The 12,620-nt window shown below is 43.6% G+C and overlaps 2 protein-coding genes across 2 annotated transcripts in view; one reads left to right on the top strand and one right to left on the bottom strand.

Annotated features, from left to right (window-relative positions):
* LOC308150379 (putative ATP-dependent RNA helicase TDRD12) overlaps positions 1-12,620 on the bottom strand; it is a gene marked incomplete at both ends in the record, with an annotated part of 70,075 nt that overhangs the window by 16,258 nt on the left and 41,197 nt on the right. The window contains 5 exons of the mRNA XM_080523219.1: positions 2,479-2,607; positions 4,220-4,411; positions 4,942-5,069; positions 5,566-5,719; positions 6,025-6,210. Coding sequence (XP_080379345.1) covers positions 2,479-2,607; positions 4,220-4,411; positions 4,942-5,069; positions 5,566-5,719; positions 6,025-6,210 — 789 coding nt within the window. The remainder of the gene's footprint in view (positions 1-2,478; positions 2,608-4,219; positions 4,412-4,941; positions 5,070-5,565; positions 5,720-6,024; positions 6,211-12,620) is intronic.
* LOC308151916 (CDKN2AIP N-terminal-like protein) lies at positions 10,689-12,437 on the top strand. The gene is made up of 3 exons (XM_080524812.1): positions 10,689-10,924; positions 11,912-12,017; positions 12,209-12,437. Exons 1-3 carry the CDS (start codon positions 10,713-10,715, stop codon positions 12,212-12,214), a joined length of 324 nt encoding a protein of 107 aa, XP_080380938.1. The 5' UTR covers positions 10,689-10,712; the 3' UTR covers positions 12,215-12,437.

The raw sequence follows: 12,620 nt of genomic DNA, 5'->3' as shown, positions 1-12,620 counted from the left end.
ATTTATTATTAGTCATTTTGACTTTTGTTTTGTTTTGACATAATTGTCTAATGGCACAGATTTATAAACATAAAGTAAACAAATATTGTTTTCACGTCACTTTACCTGAAACAGGGAGATTCCACAGTGGAAAAGGAATGCAGTCCCTTGACCACAAACCTGGTAACAGCCCTGTGAATTTCCTCCACCTTGTCATTGGTCAAAGTTCCCTTCTTTGCCAAGGTGAATGGAGTCTCTGATGCTGTAGCTGGAGAGCCAACAATATAAACATAGGTTAAATAATGTTACTGTAGCTAAATATTTGCTGCTGCCTGTCTTGGATAGGACCCTCTTGAATGCTGTACCACATAACGACACCTGGGGTCGCTTGGGTGCGGATCAGACGGTCTGCCTGCCTGACCTCCACACACCCCTCACCCTACTCCCCCAGTCCAGCTAACACCATCCATCCTGGGCCTACCTACCTGCATGTTTAATCTCTCAATCCCCCCCCCCTTTCCTGGTTAAATAAAACAAAACAAGAAATCATTTAATAGAGGGCGAATGTCAGGTCATTTGGTCAGTTGATTTGAAAATTGATTTCACAGAAAAAGAATGGGACAAAATATGTGAGAACATTAAGAGAGTATCGAGAGACATTAAAATTAGATTGATCCAGTTCAAGGTTCTTAACCGGTTCTACTGGACCCCCTCCAGGATGTTCAGGCTGAAGCTCAAGGACAATGCTGATTGCTGGAAATGTTGCAGGCCGGAAGGGACCCTGGTTCACTTACTTTGGGAATGTCCTATGATTCAAAATTACTGGCGAAAGATCCACGAATGGGTGCAAAACATTACCCAGGACAACTTTGAGTTTTGTCCGAGACTGTATGTTCTCAGTGATCCACAAATGACATCTCTATGTGGAGCTGCAGAATTTATTCAGACCAGTATAATGGTTGGAAAACAAATCATTATGAGACACTGGAGGAACGCAGGGGAGCCGTCTTTCCAGGAATGGCTTATGGAGTTGGCAAAGGTGGCAGCATACGAACAAATGTCCTTCAGGACTATGGACAGAAATGAACAATACACAGCAAAATGGGGAGGCTACTTGAGATATATTGCTAGTCGGTTGTAAGACTTAAGTTGAAAAATTGGATGAGTGATGAATGTAATCTAGGGGTGCTTTTTTATTTATTTTTATTTTTATTTTATATTTTGTTTTTTTCTCTGTATTATTTCTGTTTGATGACAGCAAGACTTATTCTGTGATATTGATACCATTTTATACAAAAGTTGTATAAGTCAAGAAATGTGTTAATTGAAAAATTCAATAAAATACTGATTACAAAAATAGAGGGCGAATGTCCACTGTCCCCCTCTTTAAATAAATAAACGGAAACATTACTAACCTGAGGAAATGCTGCTGTCATCATCATCCTCAATGGGAATGGCGGTCTCCCCCTCCCCCTCTCCGGAGGTGCTTGCTGCTGCTGAGGTGCTTGCCGCCGAAGGGCGGGTGAACTTGCGCAAGCTGTCAAACACGGTGCAGCCTTCTACCCTTAAATGTATCCCGTGCGTTGCCAGGTGTTTCATCAAGTTCGATGTGTTGCCTGCTTTACACGCGAATGATTTTAAACATTTTGAGCACTTCGCGTTGTTTTCATCGAGTCGGGTGAAATGCAGCCACACTTTAGAACGCTTCATTGCGGCCTTCGGCATTCTCGGTGACCTCGTAGCTAGGCTACATAGCGAAATTCGATAATATGATTATGATTATGATGATAATAATAATAATAATAATAGTAATAATACAATAATACAATCACTAACTATATTACTACACTTACTATAAACTCACTCTTCTTAAGTTCTCGTAACACAACTGCTCAGCTCACTACCATGACACGCACTGATTGGAAATTTAACAGGCGATGTCACGTCACGACTCAGTCACGTGTGGTTGACTGTTGCATGACACCGGACACCAGGGGAAAAAAAAAAAGAAAGTAGAAAAGTACCGAAATGAGGTACCGAAATCTCCTTTGCGATTCGGTACGGTAAATACCGAATGTAAAGTAACCGGTACCGATTTTCGGTACCCAACCCTAATGACCAATTATTATTTATTTATTTATTATACTTCTACAGTACTTTTTCTCCAAGATAGTGATTTATATTTTGCATGACAAGATACACGTTTACAAAGGTAAATGCTAAACTAAAATGGCACAAACTAATTGTTACAATATTCAGGAGACGTGTAGACATCGGCACAGTGAGCAGACATACGAAATGGCATAACAATCACTGGTCAAATGGCTGAAAAAAATGCCTTTTCAATGGTAGGCATAACAAAGCCATAACTAGGCAACTGGTGATACATCAATAACAACAATGGTCTTTTGGTTCTTCCACTACCCCTGCAATAGACAGTCTCCCAATATAAGGTTGCAAAAATGAAAAAAACCCTCTTCACACAGGAGAGTGTTGTACCTTAAAGACATGCTCGACCTCCTCTGCAGAGTTAGCGATAATGAGGGTCTTCTGGACCACCTCAGGGTTGAAGTCTAACGAACCAAGCAGCACTGAGATCTTTGTGCATTCCAGACACAACAGGATCATCTGTGGGGAGAAAGATGAGAGGGAAACATAATCTCAAGTGATTGAAGACTGTAAGATTTAACCAGGAATAGCAGATGTTGGGGGGGATCTGTACACCAATTGATTATGCCAAATAAAGTCTGTTTATGACAACACTAGGACACATGGGGTTTGATAGTTGTACCCAACTGTCTTGTGGAGACCCTCCACCCCCATAACCCTTTGATACCAGGACCCAGTTTGCCTTGCATGAAATGAAACTGTGATTAGGACTTCCCAAGGGATAACATGTCTGTCTTTTTTGTACAGATATAGGCAGTTAATACCCACATGTGTTTTAATTCAGCCTTTGAGCCACAAAAATATTATTTTACATGAAAGCCTAAGCATAAATGTGTGATTTATAGTCCTTAACACCCGATGTTGCGCATAGGCAACATTAGCATTTCAAGTGGTTATACCTTTGACAAAACATTTAAATAATAAAAAATGTATACGGGCATGAGCATTTTGCATCCATTGAATTTCAGAAACGCACTCTTTTGTGTTTACAGACTTGCGATGTCCACAATTTTTCAGAGAAAACTTGATGTAATCATAACAATCGGCCACAAAAAGGTGGTAGAACATTTTATTAGGATCTCTTGCTCAAGAAAATAATTTACTTTTGTGAATTGATCATGTACAGACATGTCATCAAGTGTTTAAAGTAGGGCTGTCAATGTTAACGTGTTAACACTCCCGATTATCCGTAAACTTTAGAAAAATGTAACGCAAATTAATCATACTTCATATTACCAAATTCTACTAAGATGCGTAGCATCGATCCCGCTACCTCGCGCATGCTAAGCGAGCGCTCTGACTACCATTCCTCTCACAAGGGGGCCAAAGTGATCTCAAGAGCAAAAGGTATACTTTAACCTGTGTCCTTCTTAGTTTATGTAGGCGCTATAAAAGTATACTGTATTCTGTGATAGCAATTCGAGAATGAAAATAACAGTGATGGGTTTGAAGAAAAAAACTGTCTGAAAGCAAGACATTTGTCAGACTTCTTCTAGTCTTCGGAGACTACTTCTCCGCTTGCTGAAGTACTAAAAGTCGGAACAGCGCCACAAAACGAACTAGTGGTCGAAGACATAAGAGTTTCAGAGTAACTCTTCCCGACTCCGGAGGTCCCTGGTTCGAGACCGGGCGGGAAAAACGTTTTTTCCTTTCACCTTTGAGGCGGAGCAGTTACTTACGATAGGGCTTGAGTCAACCGACTAGAATTCAGGCGAGAACAGACGGGTGCAGTCTGAGGTTTGGCAGTTAAGTGCAATTCTGACTGCATAGCTTGAGACTCTTTTACTCTGCAAATTTAAGAGATTCTAATCTTATTTAGAAATCATCAAAACTAAGAAATTTTATAATAAAGTAAAACAAATAACAGATTCCTCTAACCAGTATGCCATGCAGTTGTTTTTGTTTTATGCTTGATCTCCCCCCCAAAATACAAGTAAATACTAGTATTTTAAACATGTGATTAGTCACAGCCTATTATTGTGATTAACTTGATTAAAATGTTTAATCGATTGACAGCATTAGTTTAAAGACATGGTTGCCTAGTATATGCAACCTCAAAGGTTAAGCTGACCTGGTGCACGTTGCCGTAAAGTGCTGCCTCCTTGGTCACTGTGATGATGATGCAGGGGTTGATCATGTGGTCTGCCAGGAGCCCCACCATCTGGCTGCTCCAGCGTTTGCCCACGGCGATGATCTGCCTGGGGCAGGAAGCCCGCTCGCTTCTGTCGGTCACCTTCTGGAAGTGCTGCAGAATGGTGGCCATCTGAGAAGGAACAATGCAGTCAAAGAACACTCATGGGGAGATGGTGTTGGCAAGGCTAGTTTACTTGTACAGCACATTTCAACAGGGGCAATTCAAAGAACTTTTCATATAGCATAAAAAAATACAGAACAAGGAGGAAAATAAATAGATACACATTTAACAATGAATAAAAAGATATAGATAAAAGTGTTATTACTGCAACTGTAATCAAGCACTGCTTTTTGGTTATCTGGTATTGCCTTCAGACATTTTGAACCTGCTGGTTATTTTAGGCTTCAGTCATAAGCATAAAATGCCCTTCAAAAGGTACATAGAACATAATTTAATTAATTATTATGTTAATTGGAGTTATTGATCAATAGGAAAAATATATCATATATAATGATAACGTTTTTTGGGCATATCGCCCAGCCCTAGTTGACAGACAGTCCTCCACTGCATCAGGCGGTTGTTCCTCTTTAACTTAGTGAACTCCATTCTAAACATCATAAAATCATGTCTCTCTCTCTCTCTCTCTCTCTCTCTCTGACCTCGTCTGGGGCCTGTGAGTAGAGCAGATCCACCTCGTCCAGCACCAAGTGACACAGCCGCAGGAACATAAAGCAGTTGAAGGCCATCAGACGCACCAGGCTGAAGGGAGTGGTCACAACCATCTGGCCTGGAGACAGAAGGGTTAGGGAATGAGGGAATGACATATTCAAATATCCAACAATATACTATACAGTCAATTGTTGGAATTAGGTATTTTTGCTCTAGACCCAGGGTGCCCAATCTTTTTTGAACCAAGATCTACTTTTCAAGTAGCCACACACACATACACACACACACACACACACACACACACGCACACACACACACACACACACACACACACACACACACACACACACACACTTCCCAGCCTGCATAGTAAACGCACAGGGGTTAATTGCCTTGCCACATGCAAGCGCCCTCCTGACCTTCCTATTGCAAGCCGGCCTCTCTAACCTCTAGGCTACCTCTCTAACCTCTAGGCTACCGGCCTCTCTAACCTCTAGGCTACAGTCACCCCCACCGCCGCCCCCCCAAATGTTGTAATTCAACCCCCCCCCAAAACAATTTCTTTGACTTCAACTAGAGCAAGTCTAATAGAGCTCCCGAGACAGTAGGCTTACAGTTCTTCTGGATCTTGATCGTCTTGGCTTCGTCCTTCCCTAGTCCCACCAGTGCAATCATGGGGTGAAGGGACTGGGCAGTCTGGCATTCCTCCAGCCGGTCAAACACAGTCTGGGCCTTCTCCCACCCCGGGCACAGGATCACTGCTATGGGCTGGGGGGGGGGGGGGACACCAGACGACAACAACAACAACAACACATGGGTATCTTCACTCAACACTTGATCGTTTTACTATGGATTTGTAGTAGTCCAGAAAACCACATCTAAAAATCAGCCTTCTGATAGCATGGAAAGTACTGGAGTTGGAACAATATTGTTCTATTGTACATAGCTAGTTTTAGGCTAGTCTGTTAACACAGACACTCCTACATTGACACTATGGAGACAGGCTTGAGCTTCCATCCTCCAGTCTGGTGTGTGTGTGTGTGTGTGTGTGCGTGTGTGTGTGCTGGGCTCACCCCGGTGTGTGAGGAGAGGGTGCTGTAGCCTGAGGACAGCTGCATGTGAGCCAGTAACGGGGGGAGGTAGGTGAGGGGCTCGTCTGCGCTGCGGGAGATGAGGACCGTGTCACAGCCCCGGGCGACTGCTGGCCAGCAATAGCTTTCAGCCACCGGCGGCCTAGTGAACTTCTGTCTCACTAGGATCTGGAGAGAACACATATGACACATTCTAATGCTTTGGTCCTCATGTCGGGATCCAATGTAATGATCAGACTTTTCTTTCGAAAAATGTGAATACATTTCCGCGTTGTTGAAAATCAATGACACACACGTCGCTAGTCAACTAACACAGCTTGTTTTGTGAGCCTGCTAACAATGTAAAGTAGTGTTATAGTTAACTAGATAGCAGTGGAAATTACTCACCGGCAATCCATTGCCTTGCAGTATTTTGGCTTGACTAGCGAGTTTGTGTTGTGATTCTCAACAACGTTGAAACGTAGTGTTTCAAAAGAAAAGTCCGAACACTTTGATTGGTTGCCGACATGCGGACCAAATGATCAGACTGTGCAGGGCTTGACATTAAGCTTTTTCAGGTACTTGTCCTTCGGACAAGTGAACTTATCTTTTACTTGTCCTAGAGCTCAAGTTACTTGTCCAAATCCAAAGATTTTGAAAAAGCAATATAAATAATTACAAAATATTGTTTAATGAATACATTTGAAAATTAAGGATACATCATTATCAAATCAATAGTAGTCAAATGTGTTATTTGCATACACATACACTCACTGGCCACTTCATTAGGGGTTGGACCCCCTCTTTTGCCTTCAGAACTGCCTTAATTCTTCGTGGCATACCTAATGAAGTGGCCGGTGAGAGTATAATATATTATTATTCGAGATGGAATTAAGAATAGAAACAGGTCGGTAGTTGCCTGGGTCTAATTTGCTTCCTTTTTTATACAGTGGGGTTACCCTTGCTATTTTAAAGTCAAGGGGGACGTGTCCCTGTTTGATGGAGAGGTTTATTATGTGGGTGATGATTGGGGTAATGGAGGCAGCTGAGTCTTTTAGAAATCTGGCTGGAATATTTTCATGGCCCGTGGCCTTTTCTGAGTGTAGAGCGCCTAGCTTTTTAAACACCTCATCGTTTGACACCATGGAGAGTTTAAAATCATCATTGCGTACACCCAGTTTGTTGTAGAACGCACGGATGTGCTCTACACCATAACGCCCTGAGTGGGGTGGTAGATTGTTAACTAATTTAGTGGCTATGGTTGTAAAGAAAGTGTTTAAGCACTTAGCCACATCCAGCTTGTCTGTAAGGAGAGAATCACCAGATTTTATGCTGATGTTTGTAGACCTGGTTTTGAGTTTTTGACTGCAACCTAGTTGGCTATTAAGTAGCTTCCAAAGGTCACGTGGTTTGTTTAAGTTTTCTTCGATTTTGTTATCGAGGTATTCTTTCTTAGCAGATTTGGTCATGGTAATTACCTGATTGCATAGTTTTTTTTTTTTTTTTTTAATTCTTAATTAAATTTCTTAATTCCATCTCGAAACTTATGGAAAAAATAGTTTATGAACAGGTCGATAGGTACCTTACCGAAAAAAAGCTGATGTATGAATTTTGTGAGCTGGATGCAATCCTACTTAGAGGGGAGGGAACAGGTGGTTAGTGTGAACGGAACACTGTCCCCCCCCCTCCCAGTGACCTGCGGCGTTCCACAAGGAAGCATATTGGGACCTTTACTGTTCCTAATATATGTGAATGACATGTCATCAGCATGTAATTGCAATTTGTTCCTGTTCGCGGATGACTCGGCTCTGCTGGTCTCTGACAGGGACATATTGCAGGTGGAAGCACTGAACTAAGTAGAATCTGCATCTGGCTAGCTGACAATAAACTATCAATACACCTAGGTAAAACTGAAACCATCCTATACGGATCCCCATCTAAACTCAGAAAGGCTGAAAATTTTAAAATAAAAGTGGGTAACATTAATATCACAAGAAAAGAGGATATTACCAGGGGTGCACATAACTGGTGCGCCAGTGCGCATGCGTCGCCAAAATGCGTGCTGCGCGGCAGATCAGCCGCATGAAGGCGCTTTTGCGCACCAACAGCTGGGTCCAAGAAGCAAGCCCCACCAAGTAAGTAACTATTTGCCGTCCCCTCAGCCGAAGGCCCGACGAGTATCCATCACGACGACCACGGAGACTCCCCTCACGAAAACATTCGGAAAGTATCGTAACTCGTACTTTCATTCCGCGTATCGCGTATCGCACGGTTATCACGGTTATCACGCCGACACGTGAAAATTCAGTCCCGAACGACTCGTCGCTAAAAGGAAAAACAACACCAAGGGACTTCACGTTTCTTTTCTCTGAAGCTTTCAAACGTTCAGACGTTTGTTTTACAGCTTCATTATCGCACCTAGACCCCTGACCCAGGGAATATGGTTGGGAATTCTATTAGAAAAAAAAAAAAAAAAAAGACTTTGTTGCACAATCAAAATAACGAGCTATTTCAAGTGATGGCCTGCCCTACAACATCCTCTACCATGGTTGAAATTGAGGACAGTGATAACTTACAGCAGTCAAGAGAGCAGTGATGATGATTAAGCATAAGTAAATGCTTAGGCTGTAACTTTTTGTTGAAAAGTTGATTTCAGTGTTTACAGAACAGAGCAGTGCTTAAAGAGATGTCAGTTGATTTCATTGTGTTTAAAGAACAGACATTCAGTTAGTGCTTAAAGAGATGTCAGTTGATTTCATTATGTTTAAAGAACAGACATTCAGTTAGTGCTTAAAGAGATGTCAGTTGATTTCAGTGTGTTTAAAGGAGTCTGACATACTTTCATGCTTAAAGAGCAGTCATTTGATTTTGCATTTGTTTATTTTGTTTTGCACACAATCATTTGTTCGTTCATCTTTATTTATGAATAAATGTCGTTTTGCTAATATAAGTTATCCATGTATCCCTTTTTCATCCATCCTGTGGGACGGGTCGTGACTCGCGAGCTCGGGGAGCACCAAGCAGCATCCCTAGGTGCTCCTCTGAGCACTGGCCCCAAAAAGTTATGTGCACCCCTGGATATTACATACCTGGGCTCCATCTTAGAGGCAAATCTTTCCGGAGATAAAATGGCAGCAAAAGTAATAAAAAAAGTGAACCATAAAACTAGATTCTTGTACAGGATATCCTCACTTGTCAGTAAAAACACACTGAGGACCCTATCAGGAGCTCTCATTCAATGTCACTTCGACTATGCCGTAACATCATGGTACTATAGAACCACAAAGGCCCATAAAACAAGACTCCAGACAGCCCAAAATAAACTGGTTAGGCTTCTGCTAGGCCTCAACCCTAGGACACATCTAACCGCTGCTCATTTTTTGAGCCTTGATTGGCTACGAGTAGTTGACAGAGTGCAGCAGCTTGCACTGGGCCTAGTCTTCAAGATACGCTACACCACAAAGACACCCAAGTACCTGTCAACATACTTCCAAAAAGTGAACAACGTCCACACCTACAACACCAGAGGAAGCTCCACGAACCACGTTCAACCGCGTTGCACCACAAACAAGGGTTTAAACTCGTTTGCAAACTATGCAGTAAAGATGTGGAACGCCCTTCCTATAATCTTAAAGGAGTGCAAAACACTGCCCACCTTCAAAACCACTCTCAAAAAACATTTACAGGAGGCTGCAATCCGTAACTGGACCCTCTAAAACAAAAATCAGATTAAAAGACCTGAACTACCCACTGTACATACTTTGTGTTTTGTCCCCCGCCCCCACCTGTGGTGTATGTCCCCACCTGTCCTACCCGCTGTACATACCTTATGTTTTGTTGTATTGTTCTTCCCATGATGGATGTACGTTTATCTTGTAGATAGTAATAGTTATTTGTCTGTATTATCATGTAGATAGTACTAGTTCTTTTCTTATGTCTGTCTTACATGTAACGATGAATTGAAAATCAAGGACCCCAATTGAAATAAGCCAGTGGCTTTCTTGGGTTTTTATCCTCTTAGTTTGACCTTGTATGTAATATGTACTTTCATGTACCTACTTCTGCAAACATTCTAATAAAGTTTTCAATCAATCAATCAAAACATAAAATGTACTTGTCCCGGACAAGCGGACAAGCCTTAATGTCGAGCCCTGCTGGGGGGCGAAAAAGGTAAGAGAGATATTTTCAAGGTTATAACAGGCACATAGACAAAATGGAAAGTTACAAATTGGATGTTGAAATTGAGTGGGGAGGGGATAGCCAAAGTTGGGCTTGAACCAGCAAATCATCAACACTGAATACCTCCTTTTCCATAAAGACCTGTAGTGGAGGCTAACCCCAAGTAACCTCAGTTTAGCCAACTTGTTTATTTTGGTGAATAGGGTTGCATTAGGGATTACCCGCCTATTCAATCCATTGTGTTCAGGGTTTAGCCAGCACGCCTACATCTCTGAGTAAAACGGGAAGCTCCCATTAATTAAATTTGTATTTGTCCACTCAATCCAGCAATTTAAAAGAAGACCCCACTCATCCACTACACTGACAGAAACGTCAAAACATTTTCTTCTTTTAACCACAAGATGGCGCTGTAATAAATACTCCTTACGCGCCTACTTCCTCCTACTTCCTCTCTCTGCACCTGCGCACTTCGTGTTAAGGAAGTAGTGCGTGGTTTGTCTTCTGTTGTCGAAATGGCTGAAGGAGATATCCAAGAGTTCATTGAACAGAACAGGCATTTAGCCGATATTGTAGATGCATATCGGGGCGTTTCGGAGAGTGAGAAACACTGGACGGCCAGGAGGGAGTTCCTGTTCCGGAACATAAACGACTATGAGGACCCGCACATAGACAAACTCCTGGCCTTATCCATGGTGTGGGCCAACAACGTGTTCATGGGCTGCCGGTGAGGAAACAATAACACACGTGTTGACTGTCTGTGACTCACTCAACTGTTTACATGGCTTGACGTTTAGGAGGCTAGTTCGTATGGAATGAAAATAATGGTCTCTCCCTCTTCTTTCTCTACCTTTCTCCCCCTCCCCTCTCTCTCTCTCTCTCTCCCTCTCTCTCTCTCTCCCCCCCTCTCTCTCCCCCCCCCCTCTCTCTCTCTCCCCCCCCCTCTCTCTCTCTCCCCCCCCCTCTCTCTCTCTCCCCCCCCCTCTCTCTCTCTCCCCCCCTCTCTCTCTCTCCCCCCCCTCTCTCTCTCTCCCCCCCCCTCTCTCTCTCTCTCTCTCTCCCCCCTCTCTCTCTCTCTCTCCCTCCCCATCTCTCTCCCTCCCTCCCCATCTCTCTCTCCCCCCCTCCCCATCTCTCTCTCCCCCCCTCCCCATCTCTCTCTCCCCCCCCCTCCCCATCTCTCTCTCCCCCCCCTCTCTCTCTCCCTCCCTCCCCATCTCTCTCTCCCTCCCTCCCCATCTCTCTCCCTCCCTCCCTCCCCATCTCTCTCCCTCCCTCCCTCCCCATCTCTCTCTCCCTCCCTCCCCATCTCTCTCTCTCCTTCCCTCCCTCCCCATCTCTCTCTCTCCCTCCCCATCTCTCTCTCCCTCCCTCCCCATCTCTCTCTCCCTCCCTCCCCATCTCTCTCTCTCCCTCCCTCCCCATCTCTCCCTCCCTCCCCATCTCTCTCTCCCTCCCCATCTCTCTCCCTCCCTCCCTCCCCATCTCTCCCTCCCCATCTCTCTCTCCCTCCCTCCCCATCTCTCTCTCTCCCTCCCTCCCCATCTCTCTCTCTCTCCCTCTCTTTCTCTCTCCCTCTCTTTCTCCATCCCCCTCTTTCTCCCTCCCCCTCTTTCTCCCTCCCCCTCTTTCTCCCTCCCCATCTTTCTCCCTCCCCATCTCTCCCTCCCCCTCTTTCTCCCTCCCCATCTCTCTCTCCCCCTCCTTCCCTCAGATACAAGGAAGACCTCCTAGAGAGAGTGAGGGAGATGGCTGATGGAATAGTGGTGGAGGATGCCCCCATTTTTAAAACCAGGGGTGAGATCATGAAAAAACAGAAGGTACGTTTTTTACTCTCTACAACTTTTAAAGCAATGGATGTACCAGTAGCTACGATTTTCAAAATATGTTGTCCTCTTCATCCCTTTCCATTTCACTAACCTCCGTAGTTTCTGAGGAAAGGAGGCTAGTGAACAGAATGAACAGAGACATTGCCCTCACTTTGCGTTTTTCTCTTTCCTTTCCTCCACAGCGTTGATCGTCTCTCCCTCCTTCCCTCCCTCCCTCCCTCCTTCCTTCCCTGACAGCTTTGGGATGCCAAGCCAGTTCACAGCATGGAAGATTGGAGCTGTCATGTTATGCCCCAGCCCCCATCCTCTGACTGTCTGACTGATTATTTTAAGTTGATGATTCATTTAGCTGTTATGTCTGTGGCTTGTTTAGACGTGATGTATTTTTAACCCATGTAACATAAGTTGGAACTTTTGTAATATTTTATACATTAAAATATTTGGACTTCTATTGATTGATGTCTTCCATGTCTAAACAATGAATTGGGGGTGTCAACATTTAGAAGGAATGCACGTACAAATGGTTTTGGGCTAACTACTGTTGTTGTCTTGGGTTAACAGCAAATTATTGCCTCACATTTAGACAATAAAAAA

This window comes from Nansenia antarctica (assembly GCF_963989245.1).
Source record: "Nansenia antarctica genome assembly, chromosome: 2".
NCBI lineage: Eukaryota > Metazoa > Chordata > Actinopteri > Argentiniformes > Microstomatidae > Nansenia > Nansenia antarctica.
The sequence above is the reverse complement of the archived record's forward strand: the minus strand, read 5'-3'. Positions and strand labels throughout refer to the sequence as shown.